The 22,988-nt window shown below is 48.8% G+C and overlaps 1 protein-coding gene across 4 annotated transcripts; it reads left to right on the top strand.

The window, feature by feature from the left end:
• Positions 1-2,694: 2,694 nt before the first annotated feature.
• FUS (FUS RNA binding protein) lies at positions 2,695-17,101 on the top strand. Of its 4 annotated transcripts, none has more exons than XM_073346573.2 (15): positions 2,696-2,792; positions 4,107-4,131; positions 5,141-5,295; positions 6,245-6,386; positions 6,813-7,012; positions 7,470-7,668; positions 9,282-9,316; positions 10,799-10,831; positions 11,158-11,267; positions 12,244-12,373; positions 13,735-13,836; positions 14,450-14,588; positions 14,683-14,824; positions 14,915-15,065; positions 15,708-17,101. In XM_073346573.2, the coding sequence occupies exons 1-15, from the start codon at positions 2,780-2,782 to the stop codon at positions 15,842-15,844; spliced, it is 1,713 nt and encodes a 570-aa protein (XP_073202674.2). In that variant the 5' UTR covers positions 2,696-2,779; the 3' UTR covers positions 15,845-17,101. The 4 variants fall into 4 exon arrangements, with proteins under 4 accessions (XP_073202677.2, XP_073202678.2, XP_073202674.2 ...); XM_073346574.2 differs by having other exon boundaries at positions 2,697-2,792; positions 14,683-14,771; positions 15,708-15,937; XM_073346576.2 differs by lacking the exons at positions 11,158-11,267; positions 12,244-12,373 and having other exon boundaries at positions 2,695-2,792.
• Positions 17,102-22,988: the final 5,887 nt, after the last annotated feature.

Genomic DNA, 22,988 nt, shown 5'->3' on the forward strand with positions numbered 1-22,988 from the left:
ACATGGGCAATAATGTGCAAAGTCTTGGGTGACTTCTTAAGACTCATAGCTGCGGGTAACCTTATGCTCTCAGATTCTCCTTGGGACAAGAATTGCTTATGAGAGTTCAGGACCTGCCCCTCTCCCAGGGATGGCTTAGTGGAAGAGCTATCAGATTTGAAATACCCAGAAATCCTGCAAACAGCTCTTTATTTTACCAAGATCTTGTCTCCTCCAGCAAAGGTCCCATGATGCTTTTTTCAGAAGAGCAGGGGTTTGCCCTTAGCTCAGCAGGCCAACAGTGGTGGTGGTGTATGTGGCTTGACCACCAGGCTCCACCCCAGAGATGGCTGCACTTTGGCGGAGAAAAGCATAACAAGAACCAAGTGGGTGGAACTGAAGCCAGACAAATTCCAATGAGAAATAACAAGGTGCTAACTTTTAACAATGAGGGTAATTAATCACTGGAACAAACTCCACAAGGGAAGCGTTGGATTCTCCATCTTTTCATGGCTTCAGATCAAGACTAGATGCCTTTCTGGACAAAAAGAAAAGGAGTACTTGTGGCACCTTAGAGACTAACCAATTTATTTGAGCATAAGCTTTCGTGAGCTATAGCTCACTTCATCGGATGCATCGGTGATGTGGAAGGTCAGGCGATTGTTACACCAGGGGAGAAGAGGGAACAAGGGCAAGTCATGGGTCTTGAAAAGGGATCAGGGAGTCAGATGCAGAGAAGAAACTTCTGTATATTATCCTTTCTATTGCAGTAGCACTTAAGCTCATTGTACTAGAAAAAAGTGACTAGAAAAGTGCTATTTACCCTTTCACACAATACAAAAACCAGGGGTCACCCAAAGAACTTAACAGGCAGCAGACGTCGTTCAAAGATGAGGAAGTACTTTTTCAAAAAAGTGCTGGATAAATGGAGGATAGGTCCAAATAGCTATTAGCCAAGATGGTCAGGGACACAACTCCATGCTCAGGGCGACCCTAGAACTCTGACTGCCAGAGGCTGGGAGTGGAAGAAAGAGGTGAATCACTCTAAAATTAACCTGTTTTGTACACTTCCTCTGAAGCTCTGGGTACAGGCCATTGTCGGGAGACAGGATACTGGGCAAGACGGACCATGGTCTGATCCAGTATGGAAGCTCTTATGTTCTTATATTAGGCACCAGACAAGCCCAGAACAAAGACAGTTCCTGCTCCAAAGAGCTTGCAATCTAATTTATGACGCACTCTTCAGAGATCTTTTTAATCCTTTTAAACACCCCTCCCCCCAATCAGTGCTGAAATCCAGCTGTTCTAAATTCTGGGCAATCTCTATATTGAGCAATCTGAAGTGGTTAAAATCTCCCTGTCTTTGGAATTGCTCTGGCCTGATTCCACCATTAAAATCAACTCTTACTTTTATTAGCATTAATTCTTTCCTGGTTTGTTATCGGAGGGTGGCTCATTAATAAACGTCCCCACAGAACATCATAGCATGGAAGTACTTCTAGGATTTGAGAAGAAGGTGCAGTAAACAACTGAACTGTTGTTATAAATATTTAGATATGTGGAACTTTGCAAGCCAGGGAATAAAGGTCAGCCTGGGTTCCCACTAAGCTTTATTAAGCAATTGAACTGGCTTGCCATCTGAAATCAAGAGCAAGACTGGAAATGTGAACGCACTGTATGCCAACACATGATTAATCCAGATTAAAACAGCTTTTGGAAATACCATAAACAAAAATGCACAGGATGATTCAGATCCTGGAGAAACAAACACAGATCCACACATAGATTTAGACACAAACATGTACCTATCCATCTATATAAACCCATGTACTCAGTCCTGCATATACACACACATACCGTAGCTCTTATCTAGTGCTTTTTGTCTGTCGATCTATAAGCGCTTTACAGAGAAGTTAATTCCTGGTTTAATTAGGGAAACTGAGGCACGCCAAGGGGCAGTGACTTGCCCAAGATCACGCAGCAGTCCAGTGGCCTAGAACCCAGGAGTCCTGAGTATTGGTCCAGTGCTTTAGCCACTACTCCACACTGCCCTAAAAGCAACACAACTGGACAAATCCACCGTCTTCAACCGACTCAATGAGCTCTTATTGGTATAACAAGTGTTGCCTGCACACAGACCCACAAACCTCTCTCTCTCTGTCACACACACACCCCCCTGCACACAGACCCACAATGCTCTCTCCCCCCCACGCCGCACAAAGAGCTCTCTCCCCCTCTCTCTCACACAGACCCCCATCTCACCCCACAGGCCCACACTGCCCCAAGCACAGACCCTGCACACAGACCTCTCCCTCGCACGCGTCCCGCCACACACAAAGAGACCCCCCAAAAGCCCATCCCCCACGCCCAGAAAACACACACACACGAAAACTGCTTCCCCCCCCCCCACCCGCCACTTTGGTTCCTTCCACCCTGCCCCATGACCTCATTCCTCCTCCCCCGGGTGGCCTGTGCCATTCCCTCCCGAGGGGGGGGGAATGCAGAACAGGGGCTTTTTGTGCACAGCGAAAAGCCCCCCCCCTCCCCCCATGGACAACAACGCGCCCGGCTGCGGGGCGGCCCCGGAGGGGGGGGGGGAGATCCCGCAGCCGCAGCCCCGCGCTGGGGCCGCGCCATCCTCCCCCGGCTGCCGGGGAGTTGGTTCAGGCCGGCGGCAGGGGGTGGGGGAGGGGAGAGTATATGAGGCGCCGGGTGGGGGCGGGACGCTCAGTCCGGCGGCGGCGGCGGCGGCAGCGCGTGGAGGGGACTCGGGGCAGCGGCAGCAGCAGCAGCAGCAGCGATGGCGTCCAACGGTGAGGCGCGGAAGGCTCCGCGGAGCGGGGGGCGGCGGGTTATAGGCTGGGCAAGGGCCGCGCCAGACCCCCCCCCCCCGCGCACCTTGGGGGGCTCGGGGCGGGAGCCACCCCCCCCCCCCGTGCGGCGGCGGCGGCCGGGGGGCAAAAGGGGCTGAGGGTGCAGCGCAGTCGGCCCCCCCGGGGGGCGGGGTAAATTACCCCGCGGTAACGGCTCCCGGGCGGGGCGAACGCCGCGTGTCCGTCCGTCCGTCCCCTGCCGAGGGGCTGGGAAGGGGCGTGGGTCGCTCTCGCCATGAGAGCAACCCCCCCCCCTCCCCCCGATGCTGGCGCGGTGGGAGGCCCAGTGCATTATGGGAAAGGGGTGGGTCCCCAGCTCCTCTCCTTGTGGCTGCCGTTTCGTACCTTCTCCGTCCTCGACGCTTTGGGGGCCCGGCCAGCGCCGCCGGTTCTCTTCCCCCCCCCCCAGTTTTTTTTTTAAACTGCGCCACCAAAGCCCTTGGCCGCCATTTTGTGCGGGGGGGGGGGGGTAACCGCTTCCCTTCTGCGCGCGTGAGGCCACGGCGCCTGCGCGCCGGAGGCGGGAGGAGGCGCGCGCGTCGGGTGGCCGGTCAGGGCGCGCGTGGTGGCGGAGAAGAGGAAGGGCGTCGCGCGGAGTAACGCATGCTCGGTTGTGACGATCCGGTGTCTGCGCGCGTCTCTAGGAAAGTGAGGGTGCGCATGCGCGGCAGAGGGGGAGGGTGTCCCTGGGCACGCGTGCCCGAGTTGGCGCATGCGTGCTCCCTCTTTTTTTTTTGCCGCAGTCTTTCATCCGGGGACTTTCTCGCTCCGCCTCTCTTGATCGCGTTTGGCGCGCGGCGCGGGTTCATTGGACCTTAACTGCCCAATCAACCGTCTCTTCCCCCTCCTTGGCCTTTAAAGGGGCCGCCCAGCGCAGTGTGTGAGCCCCAACTAACCCCCAGTGCCCCCCCCCGGGGTAAATGCTCCCTGATAGCTCCCCTACGGGGTAAAGGCCCCCCCCCTGCCACCCACAGCTGGCTGGGGTGTAAATACACCACCCCCGTCATTTCTGCCTCAGTGCTGTGCTACCCACATCAGGGTGAATCCTGGTGATCCATTCCCACTGCACTTGGGGGGGTTGGGTCGGGGCAGTCCTGCACACACGCAAGGACTGGGGGCTGTAGCAGCCCCCCCTTCCCATCCATGTCAATCTCCCACTCTCCCCTCCTCCCCCCCCCTTATGTCCTCACGGGAGCTGGGCGTTGGTTTGGGATCAGGGCTTTGGTGTCTAATTTGTTCCTTTTCCTCTTGCAGATTACAGCCAGCCGGCCACCCAAAGGTAAACGTCCCCGCTTTTCTATTAAAGTGGGGCAGTATAGATTGGTGTTAGTATCTGGTGCGAAGGACGGGAGAGTTAGATACCCCTGCCCAGCTGTCAGTCTGGGCTCTGCAAAAGGGGGATAATGCTGGCTCATATCACTGGAACACTGGGAGGATTCATCCCAGGAATCTTTTCCCTTCATCCCGCTTTCATTGGTGTCTTACATCAGTGGTACCATCAAGCCCTGGATCAGAGCCATGGGCCTGCATAGCCCAATAACCCAACCCCTCCCTTATGCCCCGGATTAGACCCAGGGGCCTATCTAGCCTGGTATCCATTCTCGTTCCCTGTGGCCTGGATCGGATCAGTACACCTATCGACCCCAGTTCCTGTTTTTCAACGGTGGCTGGCATTAGCTGGTTTAGAGAAGTCCCCCCAATAACGCCCCACTACAGCGGAGTTAAGTAATAACCTGACCATAAAGGGAGCTTCCCTAGACCCCCTTGATTTATAAGCTCTTTGGGGCGGGGACTCTGTATCTAGCACAATATTGCAAAGGGTCATGACTGAGACTGCTAGTTGCCCCATTAGGACTTGAAGCTTTTATATCCCTGCAGGGTACTCTTAAACTCTGGATATTTTTATTGTCCTTAGGAATGTCCAGTTCAGTCACATGCTTTAGGCCCTAACCTGTCATTTTGGATTTTGAGGGTTAATCACTTAATATTTCAAACATGGCAAAAAGCTCTTCTCTACCTGTTGCCCTGTAGGTCAATTGACAAACCCCATCAGTCCCTGCTGTTAAATTCATTGATTTGTGGCTGCTCAGGGCATTCAGGGCTCCTGACTTGTTGTGATTGCTCCCAAATTGCACCACATACGGTGCCATGATGTGTCATGGCAATTTCCCTAGGTATATGGGACCTTTGAAAAACTCTCTAAACTGTTGCAGCCTTAACTGTGGAGCCTTGCTCCCTCTTATCTGGAATATTTAATCTGAAGGGTGTGTCTGATCATTCTCCCTCAGCTATGGGGCCTACCCAGCACCACCGGGACAGGGATACTCTCAGCAAACCAGCCAGCCCTACAGCCAGCAAAGCTACAGCGGTTATGGCCAGTCTGCAGACACCTCAGCATATGGACAAAACAGTTACAGTTCTTCCTATGGCCAGAGCCAAAGCTGTAAGTGCCAGAGTCTCTTGATCCAGCTGCATGGTGCATTCTGGGAGATTTTCTCAACTCAGACTAAAGTGAAGCAGGTTTTCACTGCCAGCAAGTCCAATCACTTTGAGTGCTAAGCATTATTTATCGTGTGACACAAAACCAAGTATTTGCCCTTCAGTCTGCTCTCCAGATGGCCAGTCCATCAAGTAATCAGTTTGTTAATGCAGCTATATTGCTGGTTCAGTCCCTACCCCAGCAACTGTTATAAACCCAGTATAACCTTTCTCTGGTAATTGCCTCGAGGATGTGTACGCTCTTTAGCCCCGGATATCCAGGGTAGTTACTCTGTTGCCAGCTTCCTGAACAGGTCATAGTAGCGCCTTTGTAACACTTTTCACCCCAGCTGCATAGTACAAAATCTGGCTCTTCTGTATCACCTTCCATCCAGCATGGGGGAGACAGTGAGTCTCTGCATCACCTGGTGTATGTACAGGTTAGGAATTGCCTAAAATTTGCTGCACTACTTGGCTTCCTCCCCTAAGCTGTGAATTGTGCATCTGTTAACCAGCTGCTGTATCGCATCCCCAGAGGTACCTGCATTTCAGGGCTGATGGAGGGATTCCCCATACATAGTGGTTTAGGGTGTTAATGCTTATTTCTTACCTAGTGCTTTAGATCAGTAAATCTTGTGTCATTGTCCTGGTCTTACAAATGGGGAAACTGAGGCACAGGGCAGCAAAGAGGCTGCCCAAGGGCACCCAGCAGGCTGGTGGCAGAGCTGGGAATAGAACTTCTCTCCTCAGTCATGATCCAGTACTTGATGCACTAAGCAACACTGCCTTCCCAAAGCAGCTGTGGAGACATGAAGTGTTGATATGTTGGTGCCTCTCAGTTGTTTCAGTGCAGCTCAGGTATAAAAGGGACCCAGCTTCACCATGTTTTAAGGAGCTCTTAACTTTTTTACTAGCTGGCTACAGCACTCAGTCAACACCCCCAGCTTACGGAACAACAGGATATGGCAGCAGCCAGACCTCTCAGACATCTTATGGGCAACCCTCATCCTATCCTAGCTACTCCCAGCCACCGGCAGCCAGCTCAACAACGGGAAGGTACGGCTAAAGAGTCTTAGTCTTCCCATAGATCTCCCTACATGTGTCCCTTCTCCCCTTTCTAGCACCCTGTGTCTGGATCTTAAAGCACTTTGCAGATGCTTCTACATTTAACATCACAACACCTACTGTGAAGTTTTAATCTCATTTTACAGATTGTGGGGGAGGGGACTTGGGCAGAGTCGCAGTCAGTGGCAGAACACCCAGGAGTCTCAGCTCCCCCTTCCCCCTGCTCTAACCCACTAGACCCCACCCCCCTGCTGTAACCTATGAGACTCCCCTCCCAGAGCTGGGGAGAGAACCCAAGACTCAGTCTGGTGCTCTATATGTTGGACCTGGCTATCTCCCTGATCAAGCCAAATACCTGGTGGGTTGAAAAGAGGCTTGATGTGTACGTAAAGGGCAGTGATCTTTTCTAATCCGTAGTTATGGAAGCAGCTCCCAAAGCACAAGCTATGGCCAGCCCCCAAGTGGAGGCTACAGCCAGCAATCCAGCTACAGCAGCCAACCGCAGAGCTCCTATGGGCAGCAGCCTTCTTACAACCCTCCACAAAGCTACGGTCAGCAGAGCCAGTACAGCAGCAGTAGCAGCAGCGGAGGAGGCGGTGGCGGGGGCAGCAGTGGATGTGAGTTGATCTTAATTGTGCTCTGTGTGTCAGGGTTGAAAGCTGGGGAAACTTGGTGTAAGGGGAATCCAAATTTGTGCAGCCTGATAGTGAGCAGTAGTCACTACAGTCCTCAAAGGAGGATTACATGTGTCTGTCTTAAAGCTGATACGTTACCCTTTTTTAAGGGCTATTCATGCAGGCATCTTACTTTTAACCCCATGAGTTTATTTCCTCTCCTCCCCAGCCTGCAGGCTTGGATATTGAGAGACTGTTGCAAGGTTATGCAGCAAGTTGGTGGCAGCTCTGGAGATGCAACCTAGGAATATGAACTCCCAATGCTGCTCTAACCCATTAGACCCTACTTCCCTTCCAGAGCTGTGGATAAACCCAGGAGTCCTGATTCCAGTGCCCCTGCTCTGACCACTGAAATTGTCCTCCTTGTGTAACTTTGAGCCCATGTTCTTCTTCTCCCCAGCCAGCAGCTATGGCCAGGACCAGTCATCCATGAGTGGTGGTGGTGGTGGTGGCGGCGGCAGTGGTGGCTACGGTAGCCAGGATCAGAGCAGCTACGGAGGTGGCCAGCAAGACCGTGGTGGCAGGGGCAGAGGAGGATATGGTCGGGGTGGCTTTGACCGTGGTGGAAGAGGCAGCCGTGGCGGTCGTGGAGGCATGGGGTAGGTGTCTAGATGCTTGTGGTGGGAGAGGGAGTGGGTTGAAATGTTACTGTCTCTAGCACTGTCTGAAATTAACATGTTGGGGAGGGTGTGTTGCCTTATGTAGAAGTTCTTCCTGGATGCATGGGTGGAATGCCATGTCCTCATACTGCATGTGTTAAGGGAGTTGCAATGTTTTATGGGGGGTGGAGATTGAATGGCTATAAAAGCTTTTCTTGTATGTATGGGGCAGAGTCCCACTACTGTCTACCTTAAGAACCAGTGTAGGTTCATATCTACAGTAGACAATTTATGCATGGGGGTAAAATACCCCACTGGTGGTTACTATCAGAGTTGTGTGTCTGACATCAAACATGTGTCTTAACATATGAAATGCACAATGAAAGTTCAGCAAGCACTTGGAATTCATATGCTACCCTGTCTAGGTATATACTGAAGGTTTATAAATATCGCTATTCAAAGGGCGTATAAATCTCTCTACATCAAGGGTTTATTTGCAATTTATCTGGTGCTATAATCTGTTCACCAAAGCACCTGGGTCATCTTGGTAAGAAACAAGGGATGTAAGTCTCCTCAGTCAGAGGAGAAGTTGTGTCTTCTTCCCAACCTGGTTGCTTACAACCTGTGTTGCAAACTTGGTTAACTCTGTGGTCCATCCACACACTGGAGATTTTCCATGGGTTAAAGGATGTATTTGGGCACCCAATTAGCAGCTTCAGCAGCTGTGATCACATTTATATATGACTTGCTTTTGGTTTATCTCACTATATAAACACAGAAAAGCAGTGTCTTAAACTGCCCTGGTGTAACAATCCTCCCTCAGCAGAGGGTTGCTCAGTGGTCTATTAAAAAGAAACGACAGGTTGAGAAACAGTTGTTAAATAATACTGATTGTGAACTCTGTTGATCTGAAGTTTAAATTGTGTTTTTTAGAAAGGTGAGTATTAGGTTGGGGGGGAAATCAAAGTATTGATGTTACTTGTTATCTGCTGTTAACACTACATGTTATCTGTTAACAAACTCTGCGTTTTATGTGCTACAGGTATGAAAGTCAATGAACTTTATCAATTCTCCACCTTCCACATGTTAGCTAAGGGTGAGGAAGGGAGAGAGCTTATGTTAGGTCCAGGCTTAGTGGTCAATCAGTTTATTATGCTATGCTAGGGAACTTGGGTTAGCTTTCAAAGCAAATATTCTACGTATCAATGTTTAGGTGGTATCAACACCAGGGCGGGGGGAATACACTGTACAAATAAGTTGTAACATGCGGTTCGTGGATTCGTACGCACGCTAGGACTGCATCGAGGAGTCAGCATTGTCTCGAGTGTACATCACGACGGCTGAAGTAATAGGAGAAGGTTGGAAGCCAAAGTTGCACTTGTGTTAGATTTGTCCATTCCAATTTTACAAGACAAAAAGGGTGTATTTAAATAAATAAATAAATAAAAAGCCTAAATATGCTGAGGGACAGAACAAGGTTGAAAGGAGCATTCTTTAGGCTTTCAGGAAGAACTGGAAAAAACAAGTGTTGGTCAGGATTTTAAGATCTGGTAGTTTTAGTGAACCTTTTAGCCATGGAAAAAGCTTCATTATCTTCTAACTTATCTCCTCAGCGGTGGTGAGCGTGGTGGCTTCAATAAGTTTGGTGGTAAGTCCAAAGAGTTCAAAACTTGAACCAAAAAAAGTATATATATATTTTCCAGAGACTTGTCTTTCATATGCAGAACCTTTATGCGTTAGGAAAAGCCACCATTTATCAGATATAACCTATGGGAGCACCCTCTGCAGCCCTCTATACCAAATGAGTTCTTGAGATACATATGGTGTCACTTATTTCTACATCCACTGGGCTTCTGCTTTGACCAAAGTTCTTGGTGCCAATACATCTTGGTTGAATGTTTTGCAACAAGACACACACAAAAAAGTGTGCTTTGGGGAATGAAAACAAAAGTGCTACTTCCTAGAAGTGTCTGGTCTGTGTGTGGTTCCTTTTTTAAAAAAACAAAACACACAAGAAGCTTTAAGTGCTGGTGATTTTTTTGGAGTTAAAATGTGGTGATGGAATTGCATGCAATCCTGAGGATAATGATGCAAAGAGTTTACGTACCTTTTTATGGTTACTGGTAAAGAAAATGGGGGACGTCCCCAAAAACTGGAATGAATTTTTGGTCTTGTGTAAACTTCCCTTTGACTACATCACATGGTTTTGTAAGCTTATACCTTAAGAAAGATGGTTTATATTTAAGCTTATATCTTAAGAAGAAAAAAGGTATTTTTGCACTCAAACATACCAAACAAAATGTATCTGAACACTTCCAGGAGAGTTCCCATGGGTTTGCTGAAAAGGGTTTGGCATGAATGATCTCTTGACCAGGTCAATTTAGTTTTAAGAGACCAGTGTTGGGCATATGCTTTTAGGTTCATTAAGATAATTATTGATCTGATCTGGGTGTGATTAAAGGTATAATGGGTGAAATGTCTAAATATAGCAAAAATACTAATATATAAATGGTTTGTATAGGTAAATAATGGTTTAAGTGAAACAAAGCTATATTTATGCAAGGTTAGTTCACTGTAAATGTGTGGCATGGGCTAAAGCCACTATATCGCTGCATAAATCTTAAAGCTTTTAAGTGTGTGGTTATATACTGTGACGCTAACCAGGGTAGCAAGTGGTATGATGCTACAACCTGATGTTACGGAAGGATGTGAATGACAAAGGTGTATAAAAACATGTGGACAAAGATCTCCTTGGGTAGCAGCTCCTTAAATTGTATACGCAAAGGTCTCAATTTAAACAGACCTCAGAAGGTGATGCTAAGCAGAATTAAACATGTGTTAGGAGGGCTTTTGTAGTTGACCTTCCACGTAGAGTTGGAAAGAGGCGTTTTCTGTGTGCAGTATGACATCTGAAAAAGGAGTTGTCACTGGTTTTGCAGCACTGTCTTCGAAGTACCTTAAGTTCTCTGACTTCACAGAATTTTTGCCTTTGGCTAAAGTAAATGTAGGCTCAACATTCAGAGCACATGTACCAACACTGGCCTGCTGTCTTTAATATGTTTAGTATGTGTGGGAGAGGAGTCTGTTTCCACCAACTAACTAGATCTCTCCTTATTTTCATGTGCAAAAGGGCCCCGGGACCAAGGACCGCGCCATGATCCTGGTAGGTGACTGTTCCCAAATAAGTGTGGGTTCACAGTATCAATTACCTCTTGTGTTGTGGGAGTATTTTGTGTTAAATTAGATCAACTTCAGATCATCTCCCTAAGACATAAGCATCATACCCATTTCACAAAAAGAAAAGCTAATTTAGAGCAGCTTAAACTGAAAGTATGCATGAAATTCTCGTGTAGCCGGAGTACCTACTAAGGTGTGGTCTTGTTAAAGAAGCTGTTACACAGCTATTGCTGTAGCATCTACAGCAGGATAATTTTTTCTCAATCTTTGATCCTTGGGTATGAAACTGAGTGACACTCGCTTACTTTGCAGCTTCTGAACAGGATAACTCTGACAACAACACCATTTTCGTCCAGGGACTCGGTGAAAATGTCACCATCGAGTCGGTCGCTGACTACTTCAAGCAAATAGGAATCATTAAGGTACCAGCACAGGGAACTCAATAGTCTGGGTTAGCAAGAACAGCATGGCAAAACAGCACTTCTCTTGTCCCTCTGCGTCTTGCCCTTAACGTACAATCCAAGCACTCTTACTGTGGAGGGAGTTTGGTCTACTAGCTGAGAATGAGTCAGGACTCCTGTATTTCTGGTTCAGGGAAGGGGGATATTGTGGGATAGGGCAGGTGAGATGAGGGCTCAGCACTCCTGCATTAGACTCCCGGTTTTATCACTATAGAACTGGGATATATGCTTCTAATGAGCAAGGTTTAGTTTGTTAAAAAGCTTTGAACGATGGAAGGTACTCAATAAGCAGTATACAGATATTACTAGTACCCTAGACTTGTGCTGTGCCAGTGTGGATCTGACTGATAAAAAGGCAGTCCCTGCTGTGACCATCTTGCAATCCTTGTGACTAAGGCTATGTTTGTCATGGAAGTCAGGAATCCGTGACTTCCCGAGACCTCCCTATTCCATTCTCTACTGCAGCCCCAGGGGCCGAGGGACTGGAGCTGGCAGCCAGCGGGGCCTTAGGAGGGTTCCAGCAACAGCCTCATGTGGCTCCCTACAAGGTCCAGTGACAGGTCACAGCCTCCTGAGGGGACCCTCCTCAGGGTTCTAGCGAGGGCAACTGCCTCATGTGGAGGGAGGGGAACAGGGATGCCTAGGGCGAGCGGGTGTCCTGTTTTCTCTTCGGAAATTGTTTATTGCTTGTGACCTATCCATGACTTTTTTACTAAAAATAACCATGACACAATTTTAGCCTTACTCATGACTTATTGTTGATGGTTTTCAGAGATCCTTTATATGCCAATTTCTCAAATAGTCCCTAGTCTAAAGCAATAGAATATTTCCTTCCATTTTTCAGTCCACCCAATAAGGGAGGTGAACAGGGTGGCCTTCAGCTGTAGGTTACTCCAGAAGCTAAGATCATGAGATGTACCCCTTGTTTGTGTTTCAGACAAACAAGAAAACTGGGCAGCCCATGATTAACCTGTACACAGACCGTGAGACCGGGAAGCTAAAGGGGGAAGCCACAGTGTCTTTTGATGATCCCCCATCTGCCAAGGCAGCTATCGATTGGTTTGATGGTAAGTTGCTTCCATCCAGCTGGGCCAAGGAGCTCCTGAAGAAGCAGCATAAATGGTGGAGCTGGGAGCCAGGACTCCTGGGTTCTGTCCCTGGTTCTGGGATGAGAGTGAGATCTACTCTACTGGATTAGAACAGGGAAGGAGGAGTTCTAATTTTAGTAGTGATCTGTTGCTCAGTCACTTCCCTTCTGAACCTTAGATTTTTCTCTTTGTGAAATGGGGATGATACTTATGTCTTGCATAATACTTGGCTACTGTAGCATCTGATGCTGCAGTCATTTGAGTCAAGGGCAGGGCTTCAGTTAACTTCAGCATGAGTAGGATTCATTCTTCATGCCATGTCTTAAGGCTTGTCTACATTTGGAAATTAATTCAAATTTAAAAGTGGGAAGTGAATTTTAAATGCAGTAGTGGTTCTGGAATAGCTCCATGTGTGGAAAAGCCCTTGGCTGTAGTGCCCTGCTTTGATTCAGAGACACAGGGGTTAAAGCGCTGCTGGTCAGGAATCCTGCTGGTTTGTTTCTCTAGTGGGAAAACAAGTTGCCTTGAAATGAGGTTTTGTTTTTTTTTCCTGTGGGAAGATTTCAGTTCTGCTGGAATTTCGTTTTCCATTGGGGAAAATCCATTTTTAGTTGGGAGGACATTCACCTGCATCAATATGGCAATCACAGTCCTGGGAGTTGCAGTTCAGGTCCTCCTCAGCCCATTCTTGGGCTAGGCTTCCTGGCTGGACGACATCTCCCACAATGCACTGTGGTCTCAAACTAACAAAACACAGCCACAAGAGTTGTGCATTGGAGATGTATCTTTAGCAATTCTAAGCCCAGAAGAGGGACCACTGTGATCTAGTCTGACACCAGGCTAGAGAGCTTCCCCCAAAATAATTCCTGGAGCATGTAGGAAAAACATCCAATCTTGATTTAAAAATGGTCAGTTATGGAAAATCCACCGCAACTCTGGGTAAAGTGTTCCAACCGTTAATTACTCTCACTGTTAAATGTACACCTTATTTCCACGAGGCATCTGAACTGCAGCTCCCTAAAGCGTGCCTGCTGGGACAGATAGTCAAGCCAAGCAGAAACTTCATATTCCTATCTAGCAACATCAAACTGGTTATTTGACTGGTTATTTGAATCAGAACTTCCCAAACTTAAAAAATTGATCCTAAGTTTTCATCCCAAAATGGGACAAATCAAATCCAAATTTCCATCCCAGGATAGGAATTACTTCAAAAAAAAAAAAAAAAAAAAAAAAATTCAACCAGCTGTGGGTTAAAGTGGGGTGGGAACATTCCTCCAAAGCCAATCATAAAGCTCTGTATGAGGTGAAATTGACATGTCTGGTTTCTTTCCTCCAATTAGGAAAGGAATTTTCTGGCAACCCCATCAAAGTCTCCTTCGCTACCCGGAGGGCGGACTTCAACCGTGGCGGTGGAAATGGACGGGGTGGCAGAGGCCGTGGAGGTATTTAGAAATGTTTGCTCCTGATGGGGATGGGTGCTCCACCCCAACAGGAGAGTGATCTGTTTTTCAGGATCTGGATACTACCAACCAAGTCTAACAGCCATTATAGAGACTGAGCTAAGGCCTAGCCATATAGACTTGTGTTAAGAGCCTCCTTCCCTATCACATGAGCTTGTCTGTGGGTTATAGGTACACAATACACCTATGGGTCAGCCATGATTTTTGTATCCATTTTTCATCTGTGGCATAATCTTATCTGTGTCAGTGCACGCTGGGAAAATCTGCCTCAGCATGTGAGTGACCAGATGTAACAAAACATTTGTGGCAGTGCATTCTGGGATACCCACTGTCCAGGCAGCTCTGCAGCAAGGGAAGCACAGTTAAGGTGTGTGGCTGAGAGTGAAATAAGTCGTGATCTGGTTATAGGAAGTTAACCAGAGGCTGCTAGCAAGAGACGACTGCTGAATCCAACTCTCAGGTGCTGTTGTGGTTGAGCTTGGGGAGTGGCCCGCACAAAGGATCAGCGCTCTGCGGGTTGTGGATGCAGATAAACATGTCCCTTTCAGTGAGGCGGACCCCTTTGATACCTCTCTCTTTCCCCCTCCTTATGTAGGGCCCATGGGTCGTGGTGGATTTGGTGGCGGAGGTGGAGGAGGCAGTGGTAACAGTGGCTCCAGTGGAGGTAACAGAGGTGGCTTCCCCAGTGGAGGCGGTGGCCAGCAGCGCGCAGGGGACTGGAAGTGCCCTAACCCGTAAGTAGAGGCTCTGGCAAGTGGGGGAACCAAGGGTTAAAACTCTTGGGTTTACCTGACACTAATGCCTCTCCTCAAATACTGCATCTTCCAGGACCTGTGAGAACATGAATTTCTCATGGCGTAATGAGTGCAACCAGTGCAAGGCACCAAAGCCCGATGGGCCCGGAGGACCACACATGGGTAACTTACACCATTCTTTCTCCTGCCCACCAGCAGGGGGCAGGCCTCCATGGGTGGGTGCGATTGTGTATGCTCCGAATGATATTGCCTCGGCGGTATTCTTGGCACCAGTCTCACTCCTGTGCGTGTTTTTCCCTCTGCAGGAGGAGGATTTGGGGAAGAGCGCCGCGGAGGCAGAGGTGGTTATGACCGTGGCGGCTTCCGAGGAGGCCGAGGTGGTGATCGGGGTGGCTTCCGAGGAGGCAGAGGCGGAGATCGGGGCGGTGGATTTGGGCCAGGAAAGATGGATAACAGGTAAGCAGATTGGCACAGAAAGGGCATGATGTGATCATCTGTCATGGGTTTTACTCCTGGTTCTGTACAGCTGCAAGTGTGACTCACGGTCTGCAAAAACCTGCCTACTGGTGACGATCTCAACCCAGTCAGCTAATCCAAAAGATAGTTGGGGGCGTGGCTTGATCAGTCTACAGGCACACAATTCTGTGGTTGGCAGCTGAAGCCAGACAAGTTCAGACCCGGGGTTATTTGTTTAAATTGTGAAAGTAACTAACCATTGGCTCAACTTACAAGGGTGGTTCTGATGGATTCTCTGTCACTTGGGTCTTTAAATCAAGCCTGGTGCCTCTCAAATGTCATCTGTAGCTCTGCCACACATCATGGGCTGGATGCCAGCATCGCTGGGTGAGATTCTGGCCTGTGTTGTACTGGATGGTCAGATGAGAGGATCATAATGCCCAATTCATCTTATGTTAAGGTCAGAAGGGATCAAGTCACTTCTCCTCTTGTAAAATGTGGATAATGCCACAACATCTAAAACAGTTATTGACTTGTTTCTGTTTAGAAGCATCACTCAGCTGCTTGTGGGTGAAGCTTAAAATACTTCCTTTATTCTGGCCCACGCCAGTCAGTCCTAATCCTTCCCCTTTCTCTCCACAGGGGTGACCACAGACAAGACCGCCGTGAGAGACCCTATTAAGACTGTGTACAAATTCCCAGACCATGTGACTTACACTTTTTTATTTTGTATGTCAGACTTTGTGCTGCAGACTGTAAAGCTCGTTCCATTTGTGTAAAACTTTGTATTGCCCTCTCAATTTTACCTTTTTTTTTTCTTCCCCCTGTATCTGGAAGAATCCCCTACATTAAAAAAAAAACCCATTGTTTTAGTTGCCGTGTGTAGCTTTCTTGGGGCCAGGGCTTCAATAAAGGCAACTTCAGTTTATACCAGAAAGCTGGGGTCACTGTACTGGAATGCCCCAATGCTAGCCATGGGTGTTTTAATATACATAAATACATTATGCTATGAACAGTATTACCATGTAATTGAGCAGACGTATGCAGAGAGAGGCATCATGAGCTGTGGTTTAAATGCCAAATTCTTGATTTACCCTTGTGCATTAACATTTGAGTTTTCATCTTTACCTGAAGCACCATCCTCCAGCATAGGAGTGTTCAGCTTAGTAGGGACATTGTCAATGTGTGAGCCCTCTGATCAGTGTCTACATGGAAAGTTTGCTTGCTGAGGTTTTTGGGGGGGCGCAGGGAATGGATGGTAAACAACTTGTTTCTGGGTTTTTGTGCTACCCCATGGAAAGTGTGGTAGCTGCAGAATTAGAGAGCTATATTCTCTAAAGATCTGATACAAATAAGATGTGTATATACATCTTCATGCAAACTACAGGGATATCCATTGACGCACAACCTTGAATGTGTTAGACACAGATATGTAAAAGTACCACCTCATGCACCAAATGTCTATTTTGTTCATGCATAATTAGTAGAACTATTAAATTCCAATAGATACTCAAATTATGTACACATCTATGCAATCCTATTGCAGACTAGAGAGTTGCACAGGTGAAACTGACCAAAGTTGTTAGTTTGCAAAATGTTACTCCTTGGCCTAAGGGACAAGAGAATTTTTTTTTTTTCCTTGTTAGGGTGAATTTGGAGCTAGTCTGTGGTGATGAGCCACACAACTAGGTGAACAAAAAGCATCCCTGTTTTTCTAGAATCGGAGTTTGTAAGCTAAACCCACCCAAGCAAGGATGTGACCAGCAGTAGTTAAAGCTTATCCAGGGTGTTGCTCATACAATCACAGACAGCATTGTTGTCCACCTGCACAAAAATGGGAGCATGGGTAAAAAGGTGGACACACATCTGTGTCTGGGACTGGTAAACTTCTCCCGGGGAAGTGCTGTTGTAGAAAACTTCAAGGGAGCAAATTTTCTAGGTCAATATTTCTTATGGTTGGAGCTGCAGTGTGTATGAATGTAATAAACTTTAACTTAAACATGCTGAATAAAAAACAACCACAGGTTATAAATGTGTATCACTGTTCATATGTTTCTTGATTTCAGTTAGGAGCTGCATGGCTTTTTAAGCAAGGCAATAGTTCCTTGTGCTCAGCTGTAAGAAACCGCAAAATGAAACGTGTCGGATGTAGGGAGATGTTGCATGATTTTTAAAATCACAGCTCTGGGCTGTGAAATAACTGCAAAGGGATGGTGTAAAGGAAGAGCTTTACTTCATGAACATGTAAAAAAATTTCAATGAACTTTAGGGGTTGTAGGAAGTAAGGAGACCATGAAACTTGAGGCAGGAGGTCTCTTTCCAAACTTCATTATACTAACATCTGCCTGTATGGAACCACTGCGGCTGTTCTCACAGGAACAGGATGGATTGTTTTGGGAGTCTGGTCCTATTGCAAAAGCTTTACATAGCCCAGTCGGTGCTGCTGGCAGGAATATCGTTCCAGGGTGAAAGCATCATCTGATTTGCAGTGGAATCCAACTTGAAAAATATTTGCAGGTGCAATCTGAGTTGAAGTGTAGGCCAGAGTCCCAGGTAGCAACAAAAGTCATTGTGGAACGGAGTTGCTCTTGTTGAAATTAGAGTGCATGTGAGCTGAGAGTATTGCAATACACCAGTTGTGGCTGTGTTACTGGCCCTAAACCACTTGTGATAGAGGATCGAGAGTGGTCTCTTTCTAGACTGATGCCATGGTGTGATTGATGGGGGGAGCTCAGCAGTAGTGGCTAGATGCGTCTGTGATGGGGAATGCATATAAAGTTCTACGTAGACCATTTACTGTCATACGAACAACTTCTCTTTTTGGAGGGGGATGTTTGCCTCTAACCTTTTGAACCCTAAATAATTTTTAGGTGACAAATCTGTGGAAGTGTCCTGATCGAGGTTTATAAATTTGTTTCAAAAATCCAACTATGTGTAAACAGTAATAATTCATCAAGACCAGCTGGCCTTCATCCAGGAGTTTTGAAGGCACTCAAATATGGAATTGCAGCACCGCTAACTGGGGTATGTAACGCGCTACCAGCAAACTGGAGGATAGCCAATACAATGTTTTTGTTTGAATGCTTGCACATGTCCCTTCCACTGTGTGCCCCAGGCTCAGTTGCTGGAAATGTCCCTCGGTGGTACTAGTGGGGTTGGGTGTGGCACCCCTGGGTGCTGTGTGAGCAGAGCACCATTATAAAGAGCCCAGCTGGTGCCATGGCTCCTCAGTTCCTTCTTACTGCCCCCGACTACCAAATTTATGGCAGTGACCGCTCTCCTTGCTCGGCCAAGCTGGTCTTCGTTTTTCATTTCTTCATATTGTGTATAGTTTAGTTGGCGCTTCTCCATCAACGGAGTTCTGTCCGCTGCCTTTGCTGAGGCATGCCTCACTCACAGGGCTTCAAGGCCCTGTGTCTCCTGCAACAAGGCTCTGCCTTTGGGCAACCTGCACTGGAGTTGCCTAAACTGCTTGGGTAAGGCTCACATGGACAATCCCTGTCAGATCGGCCATGAGTTGAAACCTACAAAGGACAGGGAGGCCAGGTTAAAGTGCCTATTGACGGAGGTAGCGCTCAGACCTTCTCTGAGCTGAGATGGTCGGACTTGGCACCAAATACCTCACCGTCAGGGCAGAGCACTCCTCCCGCTGTATGGGAGTCCTGGCATTGTGTGCCATGGCTGATGCCGAGAAAGATGCTAATGGCCAGGGAGGGATGCTGTCCAACTTTGAAGAAGGTTAGACGGGCAGTAGAGCTGAGTGCAACCACTATTAGGCCACTCTTCTGCTTCAGCATTGCAGGCTGGCACACCTTGACTACAGCCCATTCTCAGGCACTGTTGAGTCTGGTCCCAAATGAGCCATCTGCCCTGGAGGGACAGCGGGGCACCAGGGTCATCCACTCCAGAGATGTTTCCTGCAGCCAGAGACCTGCTGGCACTTCTTGTGGCACCGTTGCTGGCAGTACAAGTCAGCGGTGCCAGTGAACAGGAGGGAACATATCCCCAGTTGCCATCCAGTTCTGGCCCCCCGCTACCATCTAGAGGACCTGGTGTGGTGCAAGCCTCCCGGCTCTGCTCTCTGGCACCGGTAGGAACCACACCCCCATGGTCCCTGGAGAAAAGCTCATCTGATTCAGAGGATGGGTCATACTTCTCTTGTTCAAGGAGTCACCCTCGTTATCCCTCCCGTCATCCTTACCCCGCCATGTGCCCCGAGTGCTGGGCCTAGCAGTCAATGGCTTATGCTAATGCAATGGCCCTTTTGGAACCCATGGGGGTTTTCCCCTGATGCCAGGGCCCCATCTGAGATGCTTTTACTCAGTGGCCCCTGAGAGAAGGGCACCTCTGTCCCACCGGGCAGCGCCCGACCTGGACTCTGGAACAGAGCCCAGTTCTGAGCTTCAGGACCCGCATCTGTGGAATCCCACTGGTGCAGAATGAGAGGAGGGTGGTGCAGGCCACCTCCTCCTCCCTGGACAAGGCAGTGACCGGGCCGCACATGTCGCTTCAACACAATGATAAGGTCCAACAGGAGCTACTGAAGACGGTGACCTCAAACTTAGGCTTGCAGTCAAAGAGGTAGTGAAAGAATCCTCTCACGGCCTGGTCAACATCCTGGCCGCAGTGGGCCCATCTAAAATGGCTCTATCTCTCAATGAGGCCATTATGGACTCTGTGAAAGCCCTATGGCAAACTTCCGCCTCCCTTCCCCCCAACATCAAAAAGAGCCAAGAGGAAGCACCTGGTGCCTGCCCAAGATTATGAGTACTCTCAGCCCGCCCCACTCTCCAGGTCCCTGGTGGTCTCTGCGGCCAATGAAAGGGAGGGGCAGGGCCTATGAGAGCGACTCTCATAGCAAAAGACCCCAAGAAACTGGGCCTTTTCAGTAGAAAGGTTTATTCGACTGGGGGACTACAGCTCAGGCTCACCAACCAGCAGGGGTTGCTGGGCAGATACGACTTCAACATGTGGGACTCCATGTGGAAGTTCAGAGATTGGCTTCCCCAAGAGTCCAGGCAGGTGTTCTCCTCACTGGTGGAGGAGGGGAAGGCCATAGCCAGGACCTCCTTGCTGGCAGCCCTGGATGTGGCGGACTCGGCTACCAGGTCCATGGCCTCCTCAGGGGCCGTACCTAGGAGATCACAGGTACAGTCTCCCGGTGGAGGTCCAGCAATTGGTTTCTTACTGCTGCAAGTGCCCATTACGCAGACAAAGCGACACCGCCTCCCCGACATTGCATAGAGCCACGGTCGATGTAGTTTGACACATTGCTAGTGTAGACACTGCATAAGTTATGTTGACTCAAACTGTCCTCCAGCAGCTCTCCCACAAGGCCCCACGCTGACCGCTCTGGTCACCACTGTGAACTCCACTGGCTGAAAGCCCCTCCTTCCCCTTTAAAGCCCTGGGAAGTTTTAAAATTCCTTTTCCAGGTTACCTGGCTTGGTGAGCACACCAGCAGCTCTCTGTTGTTTAGTGCAACCGCCCAGCTGACCATGTCTGGAGCCCCTGTAGCCAGCGTGGTCCTGCCCAGAGCAGACAGGAGGTATTGGATCTCCCAGGCCTGTGGGGAGAAGTGGCTACGCAGGCCCAGCTCCAAACCAGCTGTAGAAATGTTGACATCTATGAGCAGATTGCTCAGGGGATGCAGGAGAAGGGGTACGACAGGGACCAGCAGCAGTGCTGCATGAAGCCAAGGAGCTGTGGCAGGCAGACCAGAAGGCCGGGGAAGCCATTGAGTGATCTGCGTGCCGAGCCGGTGACCTGCCACTTTCCCAAAGAGCTGCACGCCATCCTCGGTAGAGACCCCACCACTGCCCCTAACAGCACGGCAGATACCTCTGCAGAACCGAGTCACAAGCCCCTGCTGTGAACGGCGAGGAGGAGGTGGTGGATAAGAAATGGGGGATGGGCAACTGGGGATCCAGCTGTGCAGCCAGCCCCAGCACCTGGTTTTGACACCTCTGCAATCCAGCCAGTGGAGCACAGGCGAGCCTCACGCAGGGAACGGAACTTGGGGTAAGTGTGTAGATTAATTTTCCATTATTGGGATGCCCCTTCCCCCGGTAAAGGAACAGGACACAATCTTTTGACTTTTCATTCATTTTACTTGTGCTAGACAAGGTTGTGGTCCAGGGCTGCTGTCTGCTTTTCCTTCGTCTCCAGAGTTAGGCGTGAGGGCGTGCGGAGCAGTTTGCTTACGTACACAGGGATGACCCTGGAACCGTCCTGAGAGATTGCACTGGATCTTCCATGGAGGTACTCTGCAACCCTCGGCCCCACGTTTCCGCGGAAGGCTGCCTTATTTCTTCCTCCATGGTAGGAGACTTTCCAACGCCAGGCCGCGATAACTTCAGCAGGCACCATTGCACCACACGGACTAGCAGCATACAGGCCTGGGCAGAATCAGCTGTACGCTCTCTGCCTCTGTTACCCTCAGGAGCGAGAGATCAGCTCAAGTCACCGTCGCCTGTCGAAAACGGTGCCAGTGTTCGATGCCAGTGCCCTACGCTACTAGAACCATGCACATGAGCAATTCCTGCCTCATTTCCCCTGCTGCCATGGCTGGTGCAGTGACCGGCGCCATGCACAAATAATCCCACACAGGAATGAGAATGTAGTGCGGACAGGGGAACAAGGGGAGTGAGTTCAGCATCTTAAGTTTCACTTTCTGTAGCGCGTGCGCTGGGTGTGACGTTGCAGCCTTCTGGGTCTCCCCCTCCACGCCAGATGAGGAGGAGAAAGAAGGGGACTTGGGGTGATGTGTTCCAGGAGATCCAGCAAACCAGTGCGGCATCAGACCATGAGCAGCCTGGAGGATGAACCGTGTGGACAGGAGAAAGGCCCAGGAGTCCCAGCAGGAAAAGGAGAGGGAGATGCACCAGGACATAATAGGGCCTCTCTGGCAGCAAACACAGATGCTGCAGACTCTGGTGGACCTGCCGATTCAACAATCCTGGGCTTGCCTCCCTCTGCAGCCCACTGAGACCTCAAGATCAGGACCTCCCTATTCCTAATCAGTCGACCCCAGGGACTATTAAAGACAGTCACAGCTTCACATACATGGGCCTGTGAAAGCCACGGTGGTTGAATGGATAGCTGAAATGGACCTGAATGTTCTTTCCCAGCATAAGTTCTGTCCTCTTGTTAAGTGTGGTTATATACTGGGACGCTAACTAGGGTAGCAAGTGGTATGATGCTACAACCTGATGTTACTGAAGGATGTGAATGACAAAGGTGTATAAAAATGTGTTTTATTAAGTTTTTAATGTATTTGTTTTAAAATTGCATGTTTGGTGGTGGTTGGGGTGTTTTGGGGTTTTTTTGCACTAATTTTGTTAAAATAAAATTCTGTTACTTGGAACATCTTCATTAGTGCAACACATATGCTACTGAGTGCTCAGCCATTCTGAAGGCGACCAATTACCTATAAGTGGATGTCACACAACTCACACGAACAAGACTGATAGTTGTAATGACAGTGTTATATCTCTGCACATACAGCAATCACCATGTGACTCCTACCAGGCCACAGAAGAGCAGGGCCAGGTAGAGCATGTTACAACAAACACCATACTGCCCTGGCTCACTGTTTAAAATGGTTTTTCAAAGCCTCCCTGAGCAGTATAGCTCTGTATTGAGCTATTCCAATAGCCCTTGTATCTGGCTGTTCAAATTCAGCAGACGGCTGCTCCACCTCCGACCCAGTGGAAGTGTTTCCCTCTTTCCTTCACGTACGTTATGTGGGACATAGCAGACAGCTATAACCACTAGGATATTTTTCTTACTGAGGTCCAATCTTGTGCGTAAACAATGCCAGCGACCCTTCAAACAACCAAAAGCATATTCAACTGTCATTCTGTACCTACTGAACCGGTAGTTGAATCATTCCTTGCTGCTGTTGACGTGGTCCCTGTATGG

Source organism: Lepidochelys kempii, chromosome 6 (genome assembly GCF_965140285.1).
Source record: "Lepidochelys kempii isolate rLepKem1 chromosome 6, rLepKem1.hap1, whole genome shotgun sequence".
Taxonomy (NCBI): domain Eukaryota; kingdom Metazoa; phylum Chordata; order Testudines; family Cheloniidae; genus Lepidochelys; species Lepidochelys kempii.

What these genes read in the sequence shown, in the direction of transcription:
- FUS (XM_073346573.2), top strand. An exon ending in AGCTATCGATTGGTTTGATG is followed by an intron (nt 12,374 to 13,734) that starts GTAAGTTGCTTC and finishes TCCTCCAATTAG; the next exon opens with GAAAGGAATTTTCTGGCAAC. An exon ending in CCAGGAAAGATGGATAACAG is followed by an intron (nt 15,066 to 15,707) that starts GTAAGCAGATTG and finishes TTCTCTCCACAG; the next exon opens with GGGTGACCACAGACAAGACC.